Source organism: Bufo bufo, chromosome 1 (assembly GCF_905171765.1).
Source record: "Bufo bufo chromosome 1, aBufBuf1.1, whole genome shotgun sequence".
In the NCBI taxonomy this organism is placed as follows: domain Eukaryota; kingdom Metazoa; phylum Chordata; class Amphibia; order Anura; family Bufonidae; genus Bufo; species Bufo bufo.
Genome location: NC_053389.1, coordinates 74,847,936 through 74,874,315, shown reverse-complemented (window position 1 = coordinate 74,874,315; position 26,380 = coordinate 74,847,936). Strand labels below are relative to the sequence as shown.

Genomic DNA, 26,380 nt, shown 5'->3' with positions numbered 1-26,380 from the left:
TGCTTCTTGACTATAAGACTGTCAGGTACTACTAGCAACCATCTGCAGCAATCTGCCAGCCATAGTCATTCACCTTTTTCTGGTTTGTGTATGTGCTCTCCATAGAATCAACTACTGGACAATCAATATGCCGTGAAGTTCTTCAGCCAACAGAGTACCAAAAACTAGTAAAGTAAGGCTACAGGCACACGACCGTTCTGTTTTTTGCGGTACGCAAATTGCGGATCCGCAAAACACAGAAGCCGCCCGTGTGCCTTCCGCAATTTGCGGAACGGAACAGACGACCCATTGTAGAAATGCCTATTCTTGTCCGCAAAACGGACAAGAATAGGACATGTTATATTTTTTTTTGCAGGGCCACGGAATGGAGCGGCCCCATTGAAGTGAATGGGTTCCGCGGCTCGGATGCGAACCAGAACAACGGTCGTGTGGATGAGGCCTAAGTGACGTGAAAGTCGGTAGTAAAGGTAAAATATGCAGTTTAGGCTACTTTCACACCTGCGTTTAGGTCGGATCCGTCTGGTATGTGCCCAGACGGATCCGCACCTATAATGCAAACGCTTAGATCCGTTCAGAACAGATCCAAAAAAATATATATTTTTTTTTGTTCATGATAATGCAAACGGATCCGTTTTGACTTTACATTGAAAGTCAATAGGAGACTGTGTCAACTTCAAACGGATCCGTCCCCATTGACTTACATTGTAAGTCTGGACGGATCCGTTTGCCTCCACACGGCCAGGCGGACACCCGAACGCTGCAAGCTGCGTTCAGGTGTCCGCCTGCTGAGCGGAGCGGAGGACAAACGGTGCCAAAGTGATGCATTCTGAGCGGATCCGCATCCACTCAGAATGCATTAGGACTGGACGGATCCGTTCGGGGCCGCTTGTGAGAGCCTTCAAACGGAACTCACAAGCGGAGCCCCGAACGCTAGTGTGAAAGTAGCCTTATCTCTTTCTTTGGATACCTTTGGACCAGGTTAATGCACATATAAAGGGCATTATACAATTGATACTAACTGTATTTTTTTTATTAATTAAAACCAGATAGTGAAATATGAAACATATTGTGTAATCTGTTTTTATTTTCAGATTGTATATTTTTTATTCTGTTTCTGTACATGATTATGGAGGTGGCCATCTTGTATGTACAGTAGCCACATAGACCATTATTAACCTGCGGACTGGAGATAATAACTTGCATGGGAGACTGTTGTGAATATGCGGAGGTGAGCTGTGACATCATCTATTGCGAATGATCGTGTGAATCCAGTCTTATCTATACTGTATATAAATATGCTACCGTTCATTGTAATCATGCCTGTGGTGATAATGAGATAACTGCTGAGAAGTCACCTCTACAGAACATGAAGTATCAGCCTATTATGAGGCTTAGTGTTCAGAGTGAAAACTAGAAGATTTCAGGATTTAAAAAAATATATCTAGATAGTAACATGAAAAAGTTAAAATTGCATCACCACAAATAGTTAACAAATATGTTTAATTTGAACATTTGACATGATAGCAAATTTTCTGATGACACCATGGGGGTCATTTATGATCAGAAATATGCCTATTTTAGGTTTATTTCTGGCTCAGATTGCGGCCCAAAGGTTATTTGCGCTGCAATCTGCGACTTTTTTCCCGCTCATGCCAGGGGGCTCGGCGAGAAAGGGCCGTTCTGTTTTAGGCGTAGAAAATGGTCTAAATAAATGACCCCCAATGTCTTTTAAAGAGTGAATCAATGCTAAATGGAGAAATTCAGATATTAATAAATGATGTGTTCTATCTATTATCCGTTCAAAAACATAGTCTGCATAATATTTCATTTACAAGGGAGGCTTGAGATAGAGAAAATAGCTCTGTTTAGCACCACTCTTATCCACAGATGGTGTCTGGTACTGCAGCTCAGACCTATTAACTGGTGAGAGTTACTGGGAATTTAGGTCGTTTTGGATGATGTGACCATGATATCCGCAGTACTTACTAAGGATGGCTTCATCTTGTCATGTTCCGTGTTCTTCACTAATATGGGCTTATGAAAGAAAGGATCATATTTAGCACGTCTCCTAGAACATGAAACAGAAACATGCCCATAATAAGTTCCAATTTGAAACCGTCGTTAAAATCACATATTTTGGGAAAGGAAAACATCACTTTGTTTTAATGTCTGATTTGAAGCAGGTATTGACTTACGTGGGCATGCTCTGTGACGTGTAGTACTTACTGTGCAGGGAGCGGGAGGAGAAGTTGAGCTATTTTCAGTGGTAATCATAGACATGTTATAATAGAGGAGTTTCCTTGAATTGTATTCCTGCACTGATAGTAGGGAGATAACTGCTGATCCTGTCCCCTGCCAGAAGTCACAGGAGGTGTCACCCGATTGTGAGTGCTCATTGGATATCCTTTTAAATGGGTTGTGCCAAGAAAAATATTCTACATTTTTCAAACTAGCACCTGGATTTGAATGATAAAAATACTGAATTCTATGAGCTATAACTTTTTTATTTTTCCGCCAATGTAGAGGTATGCGGGCTTGTTTTTTGCAAGGTGTGATCTTCAATGGTAGCATTTTGGGGTACATATAGCTTACTGATTAACTTTTGTTAACAGGGTTTTCCAGGATTTTAATATTGATGACCTATACTCAGGACAGATCACCAATATCAGACCGGCGGGGGTCTGACACCCGGCACCGCGGCTGATCAGCTGACTGAAGAGAAGGCCACATGCAGTGTTAGCGCAGCCTTTCCGTCATCACAGCGGTAAGCTGTGATCAATATTAAGAACCTGGAAAAACCCTTTAACTCTTTCTGGGGGGGGGGGGGGGATGGAAAATAACAATACCAGCAATGAGTTTTTATGTTGTAAATTTTTGGGCATAAATTTTTCTGCATAAATAACATGATAACTTTATTCTCGTGGTCAGTACAATTACAGAGATACCAAATCTATCCATCTATCACATTTTAATACTTATGCACAATAACAATCCTTTTTTTTTAAACAAAAAAATTTTTTTTTTTTGCATTGCCGCATCCATAACTGTGGGAGGGCTTGAGTTTTATCGGACAACTTATACTTTTTATTGGTATCATTTTGGGGTATATAACACTTTTTGATCTGTTTTTATTAGCTTTTTTGATGGTGAATAAGCAAAAAACAGGAATTGTGTTTTTTTTTTTATAGAGTTCACATTATGGGATAAATTACAAGATAATTGGGTATTTCGGGTCTTTGCGGACGCGGCAATACCAAATATGGGGGGGGGGTAAGATGGTATTATGACTGTGCACTGACACAAAGGAGAGATAAAGTGCCACTAGTACTGTGGGGCATACATTGAGTCAATATTACTTTATGGTGGACACAGTAGGGGAATTTGTACCTTTTTGGGCACAAAGAGGGCAACCAGATGTGAAAAGAAGTTGTACAGGAGAGGTGGGGGTTTTGCGCCAGTGACAATAATCTTCCTTATACACGCTCAGACATATATTCTGCCTTTTCTGCTCTAGGAAACTCTGTTCTTCCTAGGAGCTTTACAGAAGAAACCACATTACGTGTTCCTCTGCCGAAACATTGTAACACCTCGCCTCGTCCTTATCATGTAGCACTGTATATAGCAGCTAATGGTTCTTTGCTGCTCCACTAGGCTTTCCAGCATCTTGTCTGAGCAGATGTTGTAGCGGCTTATACTGATCTTAGAATTATGCAGTATTATGTATGATTTTGGCTCCGTGCTATAAACAAAAGATGTTACATTCTATTTGGAGAGGGTGCCCTAGGTTGACTCCATTTTCTGAAATTGCAGTGCCTTTAATCAGTTCAAGAGGCATGAGATGTGTTTCCATTACATTACATATTGCTGGATAAAACTAATACAAAGTATACGACAGCTGCTGCAAGCACTGCATCTGAAGAGGTAAAATCTACCCGACCAGACCTCGTCCAAATTGTAAATGGCAAAATATAGAATAATGTTTATAGCGTCCATTGTCACAGAGTGCCATACACTAAGGGGCTGATTTACTAACTTGTCTAATATTTACATCTTGAGGGTATTATTTGAAGTCTTTTTATTTCTTTTTTTGGTGTCTGATGTTGGCTGTGAATTTTTTTTATTTTTTACACTTAATTTAACAAATGTTACATTCCGGTTCTTAATTTTGGAGCTCTGTTCTGCTTGTGATATTTTTTATAGTTAGAGATGAGCGAAGTTTAGAAAAATTTGATTCGGCAGCTTTGTCGAAAGTTGACAAGAAATTCCATTTGTTATTAATTCATCATGAATCACTCTGTTAAAACCCCATTCAGCCTATCATATCAATGGGACCGTTTTCAATGGCCGCTTAGACAGAAGTGTGCCAATCTAATGGCCGTTAAAAAAAGAAAAACGCTAGTGCAATATGGCCTTTTGAGTTTTAAAAAACAATCACTCACCTCATTCAGTTGCTTCCACAGAGGCAGTCAGCTCCCGTCTTAAAGAGGACCTTTCACCGATTATTACACTATGAACTAACTATACAGACATGTGGAGCGGCGCCCGGGGATCTCACTGCACTTACTATTATCCCTGTGCGCCGCTCCGTTCTCCCGCTATGCCCTCCGGTATCTCCGTTCCCTAAGTTATGGTAGGCGGAGTCTGCCCTTGTTCTTCTGTAGCGCTGGCCAATCGCATTGCAGAGCTCACAGCCTGGGAGAAAATAACCTCCGAGGCTGTGAGCTCTGCGCTGCGATTGGCCAGCGCTAGGGCAGACTCCGCCTACCATAACTTAGGGACTGGTATCTCCGCCTACTATAACTTAGTGAGCGGAGATACCAGAGGGCATAGCGGGAGAACGGAGCGGCGCCCAGGGATAATAGTAAGTGCAGAGAGATCCCCGGGCGCCGCTCTCCATGTCTGTATACTTAGTTCATAGTGTAAAAATCGGTGAAAGGTCCTCTTTAAGTGGAAAAGACCTGCCTAAAGATCTGTGCTGAGCATAATGATGTCACCGCCTGCTCCCATCGTGATCACGTGGTGACGATGACCTGGGAGAGTGCGGTGACTTCTTTTCCACTCAAGACAGGAGCGGACTGCCTCTGCGCAAGCAACTGGATGAGGTGAGTGTTTTTTATTATTTTTAGTTCTTTCTAAGACAACTCTAGCCACTAGTGATGAGCGGCAGGGGTAATATTCAAATTCGCGATATTTCGCGAATATTTGGGTGAATATTCGCCATATATTCGAGAATTCGCGAATTCATGATCTCCAGGCATTATTTTCTTGATTGAGAAAATTTGCCTAAAATTCGCCTAAAAATGAACTGGTATTTAAAAAAAAATCGAATATTCATGATTACGAATATATTTTGCGATATTCTAAATATTCGCAAATTCTCGAAGTGCCGATATTCACGATTAAAATTCGCAATTCGAATATTCGTGATCAACACTACTAGCCACCATTTTAAGAGAAATGATTCATTACCGCAAAGCGACAGGAAATTCGGCTTTGTGGCAAATCTAATTTTTCTTAAACTTCAGATCAAATTCTACTTTGGATGCTTTGACTAGCTAAGCTCACTAATTATAATATTTTCATCAGTTTTTCTGTCACCAGGGGACGTCAGTGGACATTTCAAAATTTCATGAGTGATAAATATGGCTTAAAACATCACTTCACCTACAAGTAACTGTACTCCCATTAGTAATATAGGGTAAAGGGAATTTGCGCAAAACACATTAAAATGTTGCAAACACATCTTAAATTTGTTGCAGACAAAAGAGCTAAAGTCTCTATATTTCTGGCACAAAGTCTTTTTTACTCTACCCTTAAGGGCCCTTGACACGGGCTGAAAATCATTTATAGGATCATTCATAAGAATGCTCATTAGCGATTATCTGGCAGAGTAAGGCCCCTTTCACACGGGCGAGATTTTCGCGCGGGTGCAATGCGTGAGGTGAATGCATTGCACCCGCACTGAATGCGGACCCATTCATTTCTATGGGGCTGTGTACATGAGCGGTGATTTTCACGCATCACTTGTGCGTTGCATGAAAATCGCAGCATGTCCTATACTCTGCGTTTTTCACGCAACGCAGGCCCTATAGAAGTGAATGGGGCTGCGTGAAAATCACAAGCATCCGCAAGCAAGTGCGGATGCGGTGCGATTTTCATGTACGGTTGCTAGGAGACGATCGGGATGGAGATCCGATCATTATTATTTTCCCTTATAACATGGTTATAAGGGAAAATAATAGCATTCTGAATACAGAATGCATAGTACAATAGGGATGGAGGGGTTAAAAATAAATAAATAAATAATTTAACTCACCTTAATCCACTTGTTCGCGCAGCCGGGATCTCTTATGTCTTCTTCTTTGCTGTGCACAGGAAAAGGACCTTTGATGACGTCACTGCGCTCATCACATTGTCCATCACATGATTCATCACCATGGTGATGGATCATGTGATGGACCACGTGATGAGCGCAGTGATGTCATCAAAGGTCCTATTCCTCAAAGAATAAGACAGAAGAGATCCCGGCTGCGCGAGCAAGTGGATTAAGGTGAGTTAAATTATGGGTACCAAACATGCCGATTTTTCTCACGCGCGTGCAAAACGCATTACAATGTTTTGCACTCGCGTGGAAAAATCGTGCATTTTCCTGCAACGCATCCGGACTTTATCCGGACACGCTCGTCTGCAAGGGGCCTAAATATGCTGCTGATTACCAGATGAACGAGTGAAATGCTAGTTCATCGGGTAATAAATCATTTGTGCGAATATAAAATCGTTGTTTGCCGGCAGCAGATCGTGCTGTGTAAATATGCTCCGCTGCCGGCAAACAACTAGCCTGTATGGGGATGAGCGATGGCATTAGTGATCACTCTTCCCTATACTGTGGAGATTGCCGGGAAGGAGCCTCTCCTTCTCCAAAAATTGCCTGCTGTTTCATCCCGTCTAAAAGGACCTTTAGACTTAAAAGTTTAAAGATGCACCAGATTTATCACAACAGTTCATGCTGGGTGATTAATGTGGCACATCTTTAGGCTTTCCAGTCTGTATATACCATATATTAGTTGGCTTATTTGGGACCAGAATTTTAAACCAAATTGTTTCTGCACGTTGCTGCATCTTAAAGGGCTTCTGTCACCCCACAAAACTCATTTTTTTTTTTTTGGATAGTTACATTCCTTATAGCGCGATATAGGAGAATATAATGCTCTTACTTACTTTCATGCGGCCGTTTCTTTAGAAAACGAAGTTTTATAATATGTAAATCCGGTCTCTACCAGCAAGTAGGGCGTCTACTTGCCCGTAGCCGCAGCAGAAAACCGCCCCCTTGCTGTGTTGATTGACAGGGCCAGCCGGGATCTCCTCCTCCGGCCGGCCCTGTCAGTATTTCAAAAATCGCGCGCCTCTGTTCATTTGGCGCAGGCGCTCTGAGATGAGGAGGCTCGTCTCCTCAGAACTCCCTCAGTGCGCCTGCGCCGATGACATCACCGAAAGAGAAGACGTCATCGGCGCACTGAGGGAGTGCTGAGGAGACGAGCCTCCTCATCTCAGAGCGCCTGCGCCGAATGAACAGAGGCGCGCGATTTTGGAAATACTGACCTCTCAACAATGTTATTATTGGAAATGCTCCTATAAATTGTGGGAGCATTCTGATACTGAGTGTAACTATATATTTGGGGTGCAGAGGTTGTAATTGTCCTAATGTCAACTTTAGAAATTAGGGGAGATTTATCAAGATTGGTGCAAAGCAAAACTGGCTTAGTTGACCATAGCAATCACTCAGAGTGATCATTTCATTTTCCAAACTAGCTCTGAAAATGAAAGGTGGGATCTGATTGGTTGCTATGCGTAACTAAGCCAGTTTCAATGAATCTCCCCCATTATTTTTTTGGCCTTATCAATGAATTTATTACCCCTGCACTGTGATATGACATAATTTATCATCCTTGTTCTATGACATCACTGTGTTTATTACTTATATACTGTGACATCACTGTGTGCATTACTTACATACTATGATATCACTGTGTGTATTTTCTTTGCATTATGATGTTTATTACTCGGGCCGCAAGCTGTGACATCACTGTGGTCCTTAGTCATTAGCTGTGGCATCATTACTGTGACATTGCCATGTATATTATCCCTGTTTCATGACAACATTCTGATGCTGTGACATCTCCATGCGCATTATTCTTGTACTGTGATATCATTGTCTGCAATAAACCTTTCAGTGGTTTCGAAGTGTCTACCGCGAGATCACTTTGCTATTGCTGTTGTATACATTTTTTGTCACATAGTGCATTAACACTGTGTGCATCATTCCAGAACTATACATCCCTGTGTGAATATTATCCCTTTGCTGTCAATTCTCTACCTATGAGTTTATTATCCCTATGGTGGTATTTGTGTGTGTGTTATCAAGGGTTTGTGTTATGGTGTTGGACTGTGCTTACTGTCGCTCCACTCCATGGCTCGCGGGTATCGGCGGTCCAGTATCACTGAAGTCCATCTCTCCCTGCTCAAGGCAGAGTAATGCTGTTCACCCCCCACCGCTCCTTCAGGCTGATGACTGCTTCTTTCTGTCAAAGCCTCTTTCTTTCCATACGGCACTCATGCTCGCTCTCTGGCTCTTAAAAGGCCAGCACTTGTGCACCTTGATCTTCGCCAGCCTATGGCTGGCTACTCTGTGAATCTTAAGGCACCCTATCCTGTGGGAGGGTGCCTGAGCAATAGGTTCTAATACTCTAGTTTCCTGCAAAAGTGTACTGTTAGTTTGTTTGCCTGTTGTATTTCCCAACTTCTGCCTGACTTACAGTTTTGACCTCAGCCTGATCTCCGTACTGATCTAAGCTGCCCATTTTGACCTCAGAATACATGAACTCTGCGTGCCCTAACCTTGGCCTGTCTCTGACTATGGATTTGCTTGATCCCTTGGTGCGTCACACTGGCTTCTCTTGACCCTAACAGGCCATCAGGCACGTGAACATAGATTACTCCAAGAGGTAGCAGCCAGGTATTTCCCCTGCAGAGGAATCCAGATCCCTGTACAGGGATTAAAGGGTGAAGACCAGGGGTGCTACTTACACAACACCCTTTGGAGTAGCCCCAAGCCAAATACATCTGTTCAAGTGGCATAGCAGATCCACATCTGCTTGATTATATTCTGTAATATACTGTAACTATAAGAAGCAATCATATCTGTGCAGTGACATTACCGGCTGCATTTTCAGAAGTTTAAGAATATGAAGTGCACAAGTTGCGGTTGAACTGATGCCTGAGGTGGTCTACTCACATAAAAAAGGATACCAGTACTATGAATTAATGATAAGCGGCAGGGGCAATATTCGAATTTGCAATATTTCGCTAATATTTGGGCGAATATTCGCCATATATTCGAGAATTCGCAAATTCATGATCTCCAGGCATTATTTTCGCATGAACTGGTATTTTAAAAAAAAAATCTAATATTCGCGATTACGAATATATTTTGCGATATTCAAAATATTTGCGAATTCTCGAAGTGCCGATATTCGCGATTAAAACACGCAATTCGAATATTCGTGATCAACACTACTATGAATTGCATAAAAACATGGTGGACTTTGTTACAGATTGCATCAGAGCCTTGGAACTTCAAATGTTGCCTAACCAGGTTTTACCAATCTACAAGTTAACTAGTTTGTAATATTTATGCTGAAACTTACCCTTCATGTTGTTTGTGTCTCTTTGTGTCAGCATACTCCAAGTTTACGTTTCTGAGATCCCGATTAGATTTGGTTACAAGGCTGAAACATTAACATAGAATCACAAAGTGAAATAATCCATAAACTGATATGTGACGTAAAACATTTCTACAAAAGACAATATTACGATGGATACTCCCACACTGGCCCTGAAGATTGCATCATGTCCATTCACAAAATAAACCTGCAAATTCACAGCGCACCAACCCCTCATCTGGAGCCCACATCAGCACTTTTCTGCTGCTTGTAAGGGTGGCCTTACTATGGATATTGGCCAATACCCTTTATTAATTTTCCTTGACATCCCATTTAAGTAGATCCAAGGGATACAAAAATGACAGGAGGAGTAAACAGTTTAGGCCTAACAAAGGCAGCAGATCACCCCCCAAACGTGCTATCGCAATAAAGCTACATGTACCTACATTTCATGGGACTTAGTTTATTACACCACCCGGAATCATGGCTACATTTATATCATTTTTGTATGGTTTGGTTCTACTACATATTGATCCCTGGCTGAATCTCGGGTGTAGGAGGGTGCAGAACCTTAGCTTTTATCTGACAAGTCACTGCAGCATCCTGCTCCTAGAAGTCACATTATACTGAAAAGTGCAAAAATACATTATCTTGTCATGTATGCAATGTCATGTATATCTCTGTATTTTCTGATCTGAGATAACAGGCCATATCTCAAAGCCACCACTAGATGGGGCTGGTATCAACCTCTATATAAGGAGAGGAGTGATTCAGCATAGTGGAGTCTAGTTTGAGCCAGTCTTAGTATAAGTCAATTCGGTTAGAGGGAGAGAGCACAGTGTTAGAGGAAGCACAGACATGTGAAGCTGACACCTTAGCCACCCCTGAAATCATGTACTAGCCACGGAGAGGTCTGAAAGAACAGACAAATAACTACTAAAGCATGCCAGAGGTAACAGAGAGGTGTAGAGAAAGCCCAGTAGAGATAACCTGTCTGACAAGGCAAAGGTGTAGCAAGGGGGAGGACAGGCGGGGCATGTGCCTGGCAGTTGTTTTCACTGCCAGGCAGTTCATTTTCATAGTGAAATAGGGAGCCCTCCGTTGCCTGCTTCACAGTTCCGCTGGTCAGTGCTTACCCCTCAGGCCGCACATCGCTCTGCTGGCTGTGGGAGGAGCTCTAAAAGCCCGGGAATCAGCCTCCTGCACAGCCAACAGTGCGATGTGTTTGGGAGTTTCGTCAGGGAAGCAGGCAAACATTGTGGTTCTTTTTTCTTTCTTTCATGTGTCTGGAGAGTGTGTCCATACTCTTCTGAGGATGAGTGTCAACGTGTGGGTATGATTATTTTGTTGCTTAAAGAGGACGCCCAATCTTGGGAGTTTTCTCTGTCGACCGGATCACCGTCGGTAGATGAATTCTTTAGAACTTTGGGTCTTATCTACGATGACCTGGATCGGATCTCTCAGGCCGAGACCAAGTTACGGGGTTTGCGGCAGGGAGAACGTTCCGCAGAGACCTATTGCTCTGAATTTAGGAGATGGGCTACCGATACAGAGTGGAACGATCCTGCTCTACGTAGCCAATTCTGTCAGGGTCTCTCTGATAGACTGCAGGATGCGTTGGCTTTTCATGAAAATCCTGAGTCATTGAAAGCAGCTATGTCCCTTGCTGTACGTCTTGATAGATGCTTAAAGGCAGGGGCGTCGTTAGCTCAAAACATTCGGGGCTGGAGCCCCGGATGTTTTGTCCAGTGCCCCGAATGTTTATGCTGGTGGGATTTTTTTATTTTATTAGGCTATTCCTAGTCATCTGGGCAATCCCACAGATCATCCCCCAACCCCCCTTGTACTTGTTCCGCTACTTGCAGCCTGCGCGTTCAGAACTTCAGTCACTTCGGTCTGCAATTCTGTTCTGCGGCGCGTGATCCTGCGAGACCCGCCACGGGAGGTCACGGGTCTCGCGTGATCACGCACCGCAGAACAGAATTGTGGACCGAAGTGACTGAAGTTCTGAACTCATGCCCGTGCAGCTTGCAAGTAGCGGAACAAGTACAAGGGAGGTTGATGGGTTCCAACTTATGCGATTAGTTTCAAGTTGGGGGTTTGCTTAATTTTAAATTAGGCTGACCATAGGTTAGGATTATCTGTGGGGTTGCCCGGACAGCTAGGCCCTTCAAGGTAGTTATTAATGCCTTTCAGCAGTCCCATATTCACTGAAGGGGGGGACGGACTGCTGAAAGTGGTTAATAACTACTGTGAATCCCCCCCATGGTGATAAGGGCGTGGCTTCATGGGGTGGGGGCGTAGATTCACATGGGCTCGTGCCCCGGATGTCTTCAGACCCTAGAAACACCCCTGCCTGAGGTAGAGATCTAGGAGTTCTCACCTTCAGGACGTACTCTCCAACAAGGGTACTGCTTCCTTTGACACTTATGGTGGAGAGACACTGGTGGTTGCGCCTTGTGATGAGCCTATACAGTTAGGAGGAGCTACTCCTGGAACTACTGGCAAAGCTTAAGTCATGTGAAAGAAGTCTGCTTTTGTTGTGGCAAGAAGGGACATTTTGTGAATATTTGTCCGTACTTTCAGCATCAAGGTGTAAACAAAAAGAAAAAGACGTTTAATCCTCAAATTACTATTGGTGGTGTGGGTGGGGAGCAAGAAAACCTACTTTTGTCTTTTACTGGTAGTACCCGTAGAGTCCAAAACTGTGAAAATCAAAGTATTTATCAACAGTGGGGCAGGAGTTAACTTGATTGATGGATAGTTTGTTCGCATTCACGGGTTGACGACTAATGCATTAGAGAAAAGTATTTCTGTCTTTGCACTTGACTCAGCACCGCTCACCCAAAAATGCCTGTCGCAGGTAGTGAATGACATTCATTTAAGAGTGGGTGATTTTCATCAGGAATCTATCTCCTGTTATGTGTTGGAGGGTCTGCCTGCTCCGTTGGTGTTGGGTCTACCATGGTTAAGCAAACATAACCCTAACATTGACTGGAAAGCGAGACATATTCTCGATTGGAGTGATTTTTGCAACTGTCTTAATGCATCGTTCTTTATGGTTACCACTAAAACTATTCTCTTGTTCATTTCTGAATATTATGATGTGTTCTCTGAGAGTGGTAATCAGGAGTGGCCTCCGCACCGGGAGTATGACTGCCCCGTCAATCTTATTCCCGGAGCTAAATTGCCCAAATCTCAGTTGTATAGTCTTTCGGAACCCGAAAGAAAGGCCATGCGAGAGTATATCACTGAGAGTTTGGCAAAGGGACATATTAGACCATCCAGGTCCTCAGTGTCTGCTGGATTTTTCTTTGTAAAGAAAAGGATGGTACCCTGAGGCCATGTCTGGACTTCCGTGAGCTCAATCGTATTACCAACCGTGATCCTTACTCCCTTTCTTTGATTCTGGAATTGTATAGTCAGATTGTCGGTGCCAAAGTGTTCTCTAAATTGGATCTGAGGGGGGCATATAATTTGGTAAAGATCAAGGAGGGGGATGAGTGGAAGACCGCATTAGTTACCCCTGAGGGTCATTTCGAAAACCTGGTCATGCCCTTTGGGTTAACCATTGCTCCTGCGGTTTTTTAACACATTGTCAATGAAATTTTTCATGATCTGGTGGGGAGGTTTGTCGTTGTATACATTGATGACATACTATTTTTTTCGCCTAATATCGAGACTCATCAGGATCATGTGAGACAAGTGTTACAGATCCTAAGAGGGAATAAGTTGTATGCTAAGATCAAAAAGTGTGCATTTGCTGTACAGGAAGGGCAATTTCTGGGTTACCTGCTCTCATCCCCAGGTTTTCATATGGATCCCGATAAGCTCTGTGCAGTGTTGGACTGGGATCGACCCAAAAATCTGAAGGTGCTTATGCGGTTTTGAGGGTTTACAGACTACAACCGTAAATTTATCTTGATCTATTCAACGGTGGTTAAACTTTTAAGAGACATGACTAGGAAGGGTGCTGATATTTCTATCTGGTCTGATGCGGCATTACAGGCCTTTTCTGCTGTGAAAGAATGCTTCGCTTCGGCCCCTATTCTGGTGCAACCGAACATGTCTCAGCCATTTATTGTTGAGGTTGATGCATCCGAGGTAGGGGTAGGAGCAATCTTGTCGCAGGGTCCTTCACCCAGTAAATGGCGTCCATTTGCATTTTTCTTTAAGAAAACTCTCGACTGCTGAATGGAATTATGATGTGGGGAATAGGGAATTGCTGGCCATTAAGTTGGCGTTCGAGGAATGGCGGCATTGGTTGGAAGGAGCAATTCATCCTATTATGGTAATTACGGATCACAAGAACCTTGCCTACCTGAAGTCGGCTAAGCGACTTAACCCAAGGCAGGCCAGATGGTCATTGTTTTTCACCAGATTTAACTTCGTCATCACTTACTGCCCTGGGGTTAAGAACATCAAGGTGGATGCTTTATCGCGTAGCTTTCCTGGGGGGGGGGGGGGAGTCTAATGACCCTAGTCCCATTTTATCTGAAGGGGTAGTCATATCCGCTCTTTATCCTGATCTCGAGGCTAAGGTGTTAGAGGCACAGGAGGATGCTCCGGACTCTTGTCCTCCGGGGAAATTGTTTGTTCCCTATGAATTACGTCACAAGGTGTTCGAGGAACATCACTGTATGGTGCTTGCTGGGCACCCTGGGAGCAGATCGACTGTCGATCTCATCTCTCGCAGATTTTGGTAGCCGGGGTTGCGTAAGTGTGTTGAGGACTATGTGTCAGCCTGTGGTACCTGTGCACGTGCTAAGGTGACACATACTCGGCCTTCCGGATCTCTGCTTCCATTGCCCATTCCGTCCAGACCTTGGACCCATATTTCCATGAATTTTATCACAGATTTACTGAATTCTTCGGAAAAAAATGTGATTCTGCTAGTTGTCGATCGTTTTAATAAAATGGCACACTTTATTGCATTACCTAGTCTACCCAGTGCTAAAACCCTTGCACAGGTGTTTGTCGACAACATTGTGAAACTACATGGCATTCCCTCTGATGTGATGTCAATAGAGGGACTCAGTTTGTTTCCAGATTCTGGAAAGCGTTCTGTACTCGTCTGGGTGTACAATTGTCCTTCTCTTCGCCTTTTCATCCTCAGTCGAACGGACAGACGGAGTGCACTAATCAGAATCTGGAGACTTACTTGAGATGTTTTGTTTCAGAGAATCAGGAAGAGTGGTCTTCATTTTTGTCGTTAGCTGAGTTTGCTATAAATAACCGTAGACAGGAATCCACTGATAAGTCGCTGTTTTTTGGGGCATATGGGTTCCATCCACAGTTTGGTACATTTTCTGGTGCTCAAAATTCCGGCATTCCTGAGGAGGAACAATTTTCTTCTTCTTTGTCTTCTATTTGGTGGAAAATCCAAAATAACCTGAAAAAGATGGGCAACAGGTATAAGCGTGCGGCTGACAGGAGAAGTATGAGTGGTCCGGACCTGAGAGTGGGTGATTCTGTGTAGTTGTCTACAAGAAACATTAAACTTAAGGTACCTTCTTGGAAGTTGGGCCCAAGATTTATTGGTCCATATACAATCACTGCCTTTGTTAACCCTGTAGCCTTCCGTCTTGAACTTCCTCAGACTTTGAAAATCCATAAAGTATTTCATAAATCGTTGTTAAAGAAATGTGTCGAACCTGTTGAGCCGTCCTCATTGCCTCCCGCTCCTGTCATGGTGGACGGCAATTTAGAATTTCAGATCAGCAGTATTGTAGACTCCCGAGTTCTCCGGAGATCTCTCCAGTATCTTGTTCATTGGAGAGGGTACGGACCAGAGGAAAGGATGTGGGTTCCAGCGACCAATGTTAATGCTAGTCGCCTGGTGAGAGCATTCCACAGAGCTCATCCTGATAAGGTCGATCCTGGGTGCCCGGAGGTCACCGGTAGAAGGGGGGGTACTGTCACACCTGTGACAGGTGTTAGAAGGTCTGAAAGACTGACTGCACATGAGTGATCTGACAGCCTCTTTTGGTTTCACTTTGTCTGTGTGTTGCTGGTATGTCCACACCTCCTGTTCAGGTGTTGATCATGTGACCTTTACCTCTCCTTATTTAGTCTGACTTTACCCATCACTCCTTGCTCTGGATAGCTTCATTTGGTTTTGGAAGAGCTGGAGTGTGGTTCTTGTTGAAGTCCTGTTCATCCATCATGCTCAGAAGTTAAGTGTTCCGCTTGTTGTGTTTTGTATTCCCCCCCTCCCCCTGTTTTTTTTTACTAGGCCTCAGCGAGACGCTGGTTCCTTCACCAGGGAAGGAACAGGTTGTCTCTGCCCTTTTATTACCTTTAGGGGGCATCCGAGGGTTACCAGGGTTTTCAAGGTTCCTGTGTATGGGCATCTCTACCATCAAGAGGTGTCCATACTGATAGAAGTTAGGGCCAGGAGCAGGGTGTTATAGGTGGTGACCCTTTTCCTTCCCTAGCAGTGAGGCCTAGTGTCTTTCCTCTTCATTCTTGTTGTCTTTTGGTGTTCTCCCCTATTACATCTGTGACACTTACTGATTCTACGGTATCCATGTTCGGGAGTTCAGAATCAACTATGCCTGTTCCGATCGCAGCTGTAAGAACTGTAAAGTCCGTGGAGACTGTGTTTGTGAAACATCTACCGGTCCATGCATGCTGAACATGTGATTAATGTACCAGAACTTGAATCTTCATTAAAGAATCATTTGCTGTTAATTTTGACTCATTATTTCCATCCTACAGTTGCACCTCAAGGTGCTGTCATCACAGCAACCGGGATCCTGCCTTCCACCATAAAACTTCAACATCAAGGGCACCTCGAACAACCGATCAGGCAGAACCAAGAACGAGAGCGTGCTCCAGGAAGGGAATAACCGTTGTGTGCCATTCCCATCCTATTATATACCATGGCTGTTGAATTAAAAATCTTGATTTTCATCCTCTTTTAGAGAACTGATTTCACTCAAATTCACATTTACCTGTGCTTTATTCCAAGAGACAGAAAGATGAATGCCAATCCCTTGTACTAAAGCTTGTGTAGTGTCCCACTACGTAAGGGTGGGCACTACTCAAGGGTCAATTGGGTCACGTTGTTCTCCACCTCCTGTGGAACATGGTTATGGTATTTTATATTGCATTGTAATGTGTAATTTAATGTTATCTGTGTACCAGGCCTGTTAGGGGTGTAGTTCCTAGTATATATAGTCAGGTCCAGTCCAGAGAGGGGTGTGTGTAGTCAGAAGCCAATGTGCACTTTAACCAGAAGATACCTGGGAAGGAGCTTCTGACATGCAGCTAGATAGCCCAGGCTCCTAGCTTGCTTCCAGGAGAAGAGGTTCCCTCCTGAAGATATCTAGCACCTTACAAAGTACAGAGCAGAGCCACTTTTATCCAGCTAAGTAGAAAGCTGAAGGGCAGAAGGATATTTACAGCAAGAGGATTATTACCAGAGGAAGGTTTCCCTACCCAAGGATAAAGCCAGCAATAGGGCACACGGGCCTTGGTGAAAGCCAGACAGGATCTGAGGAAAGTACAGCCTGATCTGTAAGTGTTATACCCTCTGAGTATCTTGCAAAGACTTTGCCTGCCATTTGTATGAAGCCTGCCTGTATTCAACATTATACATATAGAACTAACTGAAACCTGTAAATAGTTGAACTGTTCAGTAAAAAGGAGTTCTGGTTCACTACAACTGTGTGTACCTCAATTATTCCTACAATAAATCGGTGTGCCACCGTTACCGGCACTGGCGTCACGAACTATAAGGGATCTTGCCATCGGCTCACTAAACTTCCAACACCCAGGGCACCTCACCTACCACCCGGCCTGGTCCCTATATACAGAGAGTGCCCAAGAGGATCCATGTGCCAGCCTCTCCATCACTGCTGTACGCCTGCCCAGGGTCTTCTACAAATTGTGAGTACCAAGAGTAACCCTCAGTCTGCTAACTGACCCCCGTGACCTCACATTCACTCACCCTGCAGGACTGGCGTACTGCACTTGGATTTTTCCATAATGTGCTTAATTTTTCATATAGTATGTGTGGCTTTAAAGGAGGTGGACAAAATCCTTCTTTGAAAATTGGCTGTCCTCTTATCGGTTGCTGGATGCACATAGAGATGACTAGGAGCAGCACACTATATGTGCAGGGTCTGCTCTCCTGAACATAGATGCCCAATGGCATAGGTAGGTTTAGAGTAGGATCTGCCTGATTGAGACCACCTTCGAGTGGGTAGGCGGGCACAGATGTGTTTTGGTCAAAATATATTGGCTGAGAGTCTCGGATATTATCATATCAGAATGAGGGCTCAGTCCACATGAAATGCTTGCATCTGTTGCATTCATGCATTATTTTCTGTTTTCTGTGATTTCCCCCCCCCCCCCCATAAATGTAGCCATGGACATCCGCATATTTATTTATCATATTGTGCAGGATGTTTTTATGTTTGTTTTTAATCTTTTCTGTGTGATTTTTGGACACATTGTGGATGGCTTTATACATAGCTGTTAGTATTTCAACTGGCCAATGGGGAGCTGTATTATAAGGGTATTTTTAAGTACTACTTGGTTTTGTCTCCTTTAATTATGTCCTCTTTTATATTACGTTTAATAAATAGTTTTCAATTTTTCCCTTTAATTTAGTGGGTTAGAGATAGTACCCATCTCCCATTGTGCTGATAAGAACACAATCCTGAGTGATCTCAGATTCATGCGTGATGCACACTGTAGGAGGGGCTGATGAGAATTACTGTGGTCTGCACTAACAATTAAGTGGCACTCCATTGAAGACTTCATTCTAGGTAGGATGTAAGTATTCATTTTCCCCATCTCTTGTATACCCTGGGGTGTCGTCCATGTGTTATGACATGGCGACCAGAGTGCCACCCCATATTGCATAGTTAGGCTAGTGATGTTTATTTACTTTTTATTATTCTGTATGTGATGTAAGTATATTTATTCTCAAATATTTTCGAATTCATGTTACATTACAGGAATCATTGAAGGGATTTGCAGAAAGGAGAGGCAGAGGCGAAACCAGGCAGCAGAGTTGAGGATATATTGGAGGGGTCGAAGATGAAAGGCCACAGAGGAGGATGTTGCAGTAGTCCAGGTGGGAGATGACAAGGGCATGCACTAGCATTTTAGTTGAATCAAGGTTGAGGAAGGAGGTAAGGGTTTGTGATGTGTAGCTTGAAGGACAGGACAAAATCAAATGGTATACCAACGCAGAGGCATCTATTTTGCTGTTACTTGTAAGCATTGCAGATTTTCCACACACAGTTCCGCTGTGGAAAATCTGCGCATGAACAGTATCTTTTAGATGTAAATGAAATAGATTATTTGCGAGACTTTTACAGCTAATTAAGCAAATGCATTATGCGTGATCAATGGAAGCTTTCCTCTAAACTCTCGCGATTTTTGCAAATTTCTTCATTCAGTAGAGGAAATGAGTAGATCTGCACGTGTTGCGTCTAGACAACAATACTTAGGTGAAACAAGCATGTAATTTGTCAGAAATGTATGCAGAGACAAATGATTGTTACCCACACACACATCAGGATCACATACTTAACAATCTGCCTATATTGCTGCCATTACTGCCAATATATTTACTATGCAAGGGCACTTGATTCATTGTGAGTTTCTTTCCTGCCTTCACTGATGTGATATATAATTTGAACAAAATAAATACAGTTCCCGAGAAGTTACCAAAGGTAGAACAACAAGGCGCTGTGTAAAAGAATTACACAATATGAAAGCCCCAATAATGAAAATGTCAGACGGAGGAGGGGGTGTGCTTCTCCACAGATGTCAATGTGCAGACGAGAAGTACTCAGACAGCTTAGCAATACAAACAAAATACATTTTCTTTTCAAAGTTCACTACTGCATAGAAAACAGCAGGGGTAAACTTTAGGGAATATCTAACCCAGATACAGATGTAAAGGATATATTCAGTTTCAGACTAATGTTTATGCCACATCCTTGCACTACCATAACTGTTTAAAAGGTTTTACACCAACCAGTAGTAATGTTGAATATAAGGATACAGTGGACTATTGGCAGCCCCCCAAGATTTGTATTAGAAGCCTCACAACTTTTTAATTGAAGCCATAAGTGCCCTTCTAAGCACAGCATTATCCAGTGGCATGGGAGGTGATAACAGCCATGTCTCTTCAGCTTTACAAAAATAGAGAGGCTTAGGTTACATGCACCGAGTTGGTAGCATATAATTGTACAGCTGTTTTGTGCTGTGACTTATTGCTTCGTTGAGGTCTCCATTAATGTCAGAATCGGCCAGCTATCTTATGTGTTTAGGAGCCTCCAGATGATCTTCTGAAAGATGATGTTGGGCGAAAGAAGGATCTGGAATGTTGAATTTCAACATCTGGTCTTTTTGCTATCTGGGGAAACAAGCCGAAGTCAGACATGTCTGGCACAGCTTACTCCTCTCTGACACTCAGCTGAGCCATGTATAGAAGTAAGTAGGAATATCTGTCAGCCAAACCAAGTGTGCATGTGTAAGGAGAAGTCTGGAGAAACAGCTGTCAGCCGAGCCAAGTACACATGTATAGGGAGAAGTCTGGAGGAATAGCTGTCAGCCAAGCAAAGTGCATATATGTATGAAGACGTTGAGAGGAATAACTATTGGCTGGGCCAAGTGCACATGTGTATGACAGAGTTGGGCGGAACAGTTGTCGGCTGAGCCAAACACAGACATCCTAGTTAAATGATTCCTGGAATCCACAGCATTTTGTTATATCACTTAAATGTGATGAGGCTGATATTATAATGTTCACTGCGCATATTACAAATAAATTGATGTTTTCTGCAGCAGTAGTGTACAGAATGCCATTTATCGGAAGCACTGTCCAATCACTTTGGATGTGCATTGAATTTCTTTCACTGTGTTAATGATAATTGCAGCGACCACAGAGCGCTGCCCCGTAACACCTACATAATAATGTAACAAACTGATCTCCATAGCAATATCATATAATACATATTTAAAAAATACTTTGCTTGAAAAATACTTTAGCTAGGGCCATGAAGCTAGTGCAAAACAAGAGTAAGACTAATTTCATACGATCGTTTGATGCCAGGGAAACACACTCTGTCTGATGGCCGCATTTCCCAGAACGAATGTTGCTCCCCTGACACGAATTCACAAAATCATAATAATCCTGCCTGATCGAGGTCCTACTGTACTGTATTGACAGCATTCCGTGAGTACAGTACTATAGACATACAGTAGACTTGCGGCCAGGCTGGAACTATCATAAATCATTATTAGAGATGAGCGAATTGAAGTTGACGAAGTGGAATTCCATCAGAATTTCTGGAAAAATTTGATTTTCACCAAAGCCGAATTTCCCCATGCTTCGCTTTCCTAAAATGGCTGCTGCACATGTTAGGACATGGAGCAAAAAACTCTGGGAATGAGCGATCACCCACAATGCCATGCATGCAGCCAGTCAACAGCCAGCCAGCCCATGTAATGTCACAGCACTATAAATAGCCTTAGCCATCTTGGATTCTGTGCTTAGCCATCTTGTGAATGTGCTTAGTGCAGGGAGAGACGTCAGCAGGCGCTAGGGACAGTGCTAGAAAATACTTAATTGTGCTGATAAACAGAATTACAAGTTCAGGGAAAGATAATTCAAGGTATAGGGAAAGAATAGAGAGGCATCATCCACACTATAAAAGGAGAACAGGGTGCAATAGGAGAGTGTGCAGCCAGTGGCACGCACCCAATCTTATGCAGTCAAGGCTTCACCACCTCAGCCAAAGGGACCTTTCTGTCCTTCCCATCATCAGCTGGTCCTGATTCTCCTGCTACTCCTCCTACTCATCTATTTGTCAGTCATTCCATCAGCAGTTGATCACCAAAGCGATTGCCAAGAGACAACAGTATACGTTTTGCACTCATCCAACAGCGCAGAAGCTGAACATGCTCTTGGCCAAGTTGCTGGTGCTGTAGTCCCTCCCTTTTTTAAGTGGTGGACTCTGCACCTTTCAGAAAACTGATGGCTTATGCCGAGCCGAGGTGGAGAGCCCCCAAGCCGTCATTTCTTTGACAAAAAGGCAGTACTAGCCCTGTACACATACTGTATGTAGAACAGAAGATTGGCCAGTCCTTGAGTCTGTCTGTGTCTGCCAAAGTGCACGGCCCACTGGGTAAATGTGGTTCCTGCCCAGCCACAACAGCAACTTGGACAGGTGATGCCACTTCCGCCTCCACGTTCTCACGCCATTGGTCCTGCGACAATGTCCGCCTCTGCCTTCTCATCCTCCACCGTGTCCTCAGCCTCCACTGCAGGGACAATTCACAGTGCTCCTCAAGCATACCACATGTGCAGGGCACGGCGGTGTCACACATTTCTGCACCTAGTTTGACTGGGCAAAGGGAGTCACAAAGGGGAGGAACTGCTCCACGTCCTTCATCAGAAAATCGAATCCTGGCTTTCTCCTCGACAAATCAAAATCGGAACCATGGTGAACGACAACGGGAAGAACATGGTGTCCGCGCTGTGTGAAAGAGGGCTGAGCCATGCGCCCTGCATGGCGTACATATTCAATCTGGTTGTAAAGCTGTTCCTGAAGTCTTCACCCCATCTGCAAGACATCCTGAAAATTGCCAGGAAACTTTGCATGCACTTCAGCCACTCATTCACCGCAAAGCACACCCTCCTTAAAGTGCAGCGGCAGAACGGCATCCCTCAACATAGGCTGATATGCGACGTTTCCATCCGTTGGAATTCCATCCTCCATATGTTGGACCGATTATATGAACAGAGAGTAACCAGTGGCAGCTCATGCGTGACACCTGCCGTTTGCTCGTGCCCTTTGAGGAGGCCACTTTATTTGTCAGTCGCCAGGACTACAGGATGAACAACGTCATTCCACTGATTCATGTCCTGGAACAGATGCTGCTAAATCTGTCTGGCCAGGGAATAGGAGACCTGGCGACTACATCTCACGACCACATGAGTCCTTTGGGGGCTGAACTGGAGGAGGAGGAGGAGGAGAAGGAGGACATTCAAGCACCAACAATGCATAGAGAAATGGCTGTATTTTCTACACAGGTGACAGGAGAGGAGGAGCAGGAGCAGCCGGAGGAGCTACAGGGCGATGAGGAAGACAAGGCAGATGACCCAGACACCATGGAAGTATGCAGTGGAGATGGAGGCAGGGAGTCCCTCAGAGGCCCGATTCATGCTCAGTTGCTTGCGTAGTGACTGCCAAATTGTCACCATTTGGCAGAGGGATGACTACTGGCTCTCCACCATGTTAGACCCTAGCTACTGGTCCAAAATGGGGGCCTTTTTACACCCGCTGAGAGTGAGGACAATCTGAACTACTATTGAGACGTCCTATATAGTCAGTTGGCCGCTGCCTATGTGCGCCATCACTAATCCTCACGCAGTTCTGACCTGGGGGGCCCTCTGCGCTCACGTTCCACTGCCATGGCTGCTGGGGGGGCAGGGGGGCAGGAGCAGTACCAGCTCGATCAGCAGCAACTTAAGTCTAGAGTCTCTGATGAACAGTTTTCTTCACCCGCCTACTGAAGAAACTACTCACCAGCAACAGCAGCTAGACATAGAGCAGAACCTGAACCAGCAGGTTGTTGCATACTTGGAGTGCATCCTGCCACCCCACATCAAAGATCCCCTGGACTACTGGGCAGCCAAACTCAATTTGTGGCTGCAACTAGCCGAGTTTGCCCTGGACAAGCTTTCCTGCCCAGCCAGCAGTGTGGCATCAGAGCGGGTGTTTAGTGCGGAGGGGGCCATAGTAACCCCAAGGAAAACTCGCCAGTCCACCCAAAATGTGGAGAAATTGACCTTTGTGAAGATGAATCATGCGTGGATCAGCCAGGATTTTCAAACACCAGTGCCTGATGCATCAGACAAGATCATCCATGGTGCCACGCCTACACTTTGACAAAAGAGACCTGTTTTTGCTGGCTACTTGATTCAGCTACTATTGTGATGCTGCCACCCGCCTGATGTCAGGTGCTCTTACTGCCACCCGCCATCTTCAGCTGGTACTAGTATTGCCCCCCACCTCCCCACTATTTCACTGGGCCACTCTGTGGTCTTCTCATGCTGCTGCCACCTCACCACTCTGTGGTCTCCTCATGCTGCTGCCACATCACCACTCTGTGGTCTCCTTATTCTTCTGCCACATCACCACTCTGTGGTCTCCTCATGCTGCTGCCACATCACCACTCTGTGGTCTCCTCATGCTGCTGCCACCTCAACACTATGTCACTGGGCCACTGTGTGGTCTCCTCATGCTGCTGCCACCTTAACACTATGCCATTTGGCTACTCTGTGGTTTCCTCATGCTGCTGCCTCCTCAACACTATGTCACTGGGACACTCTGTGGTCTTCTCATGCTGCTGCCAACTCAACAATATGTCACTGGGCCACTCTGTGGTCTCCATATGCTGCTGCCACCTGAACACTATGTCACTGGGCCACTCTGTGGTCTCCTCATGCTGCTGCCAACTTACCACTCTGTGGTCTCCTCACGCTGCTGCCACCTCACCACTCTGTGATCTACTGATGCTGCTGCCACCTCAACACTATGTCACTGGTAGTGTTGATCACAAAAATTCTAATTGCGAATTTTTATCGTGAATATTGGCAGAGTATATTCGAGAATTCGCGAATATCTAATATATAGTGCTATATCTTCATAATCGAAAACATTCTAGATTTTTTTTCATCTGTACCCATGATCCCTCACTGCTTCTTGCTTGTGGGCCAATGAGAAAGCTGCAATATCTTTGACTTTAGGAGTAATGTTGATAGCAAATTTTCGTATCGTGAATTTTTATTGCGAATTTCCTGATTGCCGATTTTCGCATTCAAAAAAATAATGACTGGAGATCACAAATTCTCAAATATATGACAAATATTTGGGCGAATATTCGCTAAATATCGCAAATTCTAATATTGCCCCAGCCGCTCATCAGTGGTCACTGGGCCATTCTGTGGTCACCTCATGCTGCTGCTACCTCACCACTCTGTGGTCTCTTCATGCTGCTGCCACCTCACCACTCTGTGGTCTTCTCATGCTCCTGCCACCTCAACACTATGTCACTGGGACACTCTGTGGTCTCCTCATGCTGCTGCTACCTTAACACTATGTCACTGGGCCACTCTGTGGTCTCCTCATGCTGCTGCTACCTTAACACTATGTCATTGGGCCATTCTGTAGTCTCCTCATGCTGCTGCCACCTCACCACTCTGTGGTCCTCTCATGCTCCAGCCACCTCAACACTATGTCACTGGGCCACTCTGTGGTCTCCTCATGCTGCTGCTACCTTAACACTATGTCACTGGGCCATTCTGTAGTCTCCTCATGCTGCTGCCACATCACCACTCTGTGGTCTCTTCATGCTGTTGCCACATCAACACTATGTCACTGGGCCACTCTGTGGTCTCCTCATGCTGCTGCTACCTTAACAATATGTCACTGGGACACTCTGTGGTCTCCTCATGCTGCTGCTACTTTAACACTATGTCATTGGGCCACTCTGTGGTCTCCTCATGCTGCTGCCAACTTACCACTCTGTGGTCTCCTCACGCTGCTGCCACCTCACCACTCTGTGATCTATTGATGCTGCTGCCACCTCAACACTATGTCACTGGTAGTGTTGATCGCAAATATTCTAATTGCGAATTTTTATCTTGAATATTGGCACTTCAAGAATTCGCGAATATCTAAAATATAATGCTATATCTTTGTAATCGCAAATATTCTAGATTTTTTTTCATCCGTACCCATGATCCCTCACTGCTTCTTGCTTGTGGGCCAATGAGAAAGCTGCAATATCTTTTACTTTAGGAGTAATGTTGATCGCAAATTTTCGTATCGTGAATTTTTATCGCGAATTTCCTGATTGCCAATTTTCGCATTCAAGAAAATAATGACTGGAGATCACAAATTCGCAAATTCGCGAATATATGACAAATATTTGGGCGAATATTCGCTAAATATCGCAAATTCGAATATTGCCCCTGCTGCTCATCACTGGTCACTGGGCCATTCTGTGGTCTCCTCATGCTGCTGCCACCTCACCATTCTGTTGTCTCCTCATGCTGCTGCTACCTCAACACTATGTCACTGAGCCACTCTGTTTTCTCCTCATGCTGCTGCCACCTCACCACTCTGTGGTCTCTTCATGCTGCTGCCACCTCAACACTATGTCACTGGGCCACTCTGTGGTCTTCTCATGCTGCTGCCACCTCACCACTCTGTGGTCTCCTCATGCTGCTGGCACATCACCACTCTGTGATATCCTCATGCTTCTGCCACCTCAACCCTATGTCACTGGGCTACTCTTTCTTCTATTCATGCTGTTACTACCTCAGCACTATGTCACTGAGCCACTCTGTGGTCTCCACATGCTGCTGCCACCTCAACACTATGTCACTGGGCCATTCTGTGGTCTCCTCATGCTGTTGCCACCAAACCACGCTGTGGTCTCCTCATGCTGCTTCTACCTTACAACTCTGTGGTCTCCACATGCTGCTGCCACATCACCACTCTGTAGTTTCCTCATGCTGCTGCCACCTCTCTACTCTGTCACTGGGCCACTCTGTGGACTTCTCATGCTGTTCCCACCCTCCCTACTCCATGACTGGGCCACTATTTTGCCTTGTTGACATC

General features: G+C 44.4%; 1 protein-coding gene across 2 annotated transcripts in view; it reads right to left on the bottom strand.

Annotated features, from left to right (window-relative positions):
* LOC120986835 overlaps positions 1 to 26,380 on the bottom strand; it is a 129,032-nt gene that overhangs the window by 75,494 nt on the left and 27,158 nt on the right. For both annotated transcript variants that reach the window (XM_040415540.1, XM_040415539.1), the window contains exons 4-5: positions 9,705 to 9,785; positions 1,987 to 2,068 (exon numbers count right to left, since the gene is read on the bottom strand). In XM_040415540.1, coding sequence (XP_040271474.1) covers positions 1,987 to 2,068; positions 9,705 to 9,785 — 163 coding nt within the window. The remainder of the gene's footprint in view (positions 1 to 1,986; positions 2,069 to 9,704; positions 9,786 to 26,380) is intronic.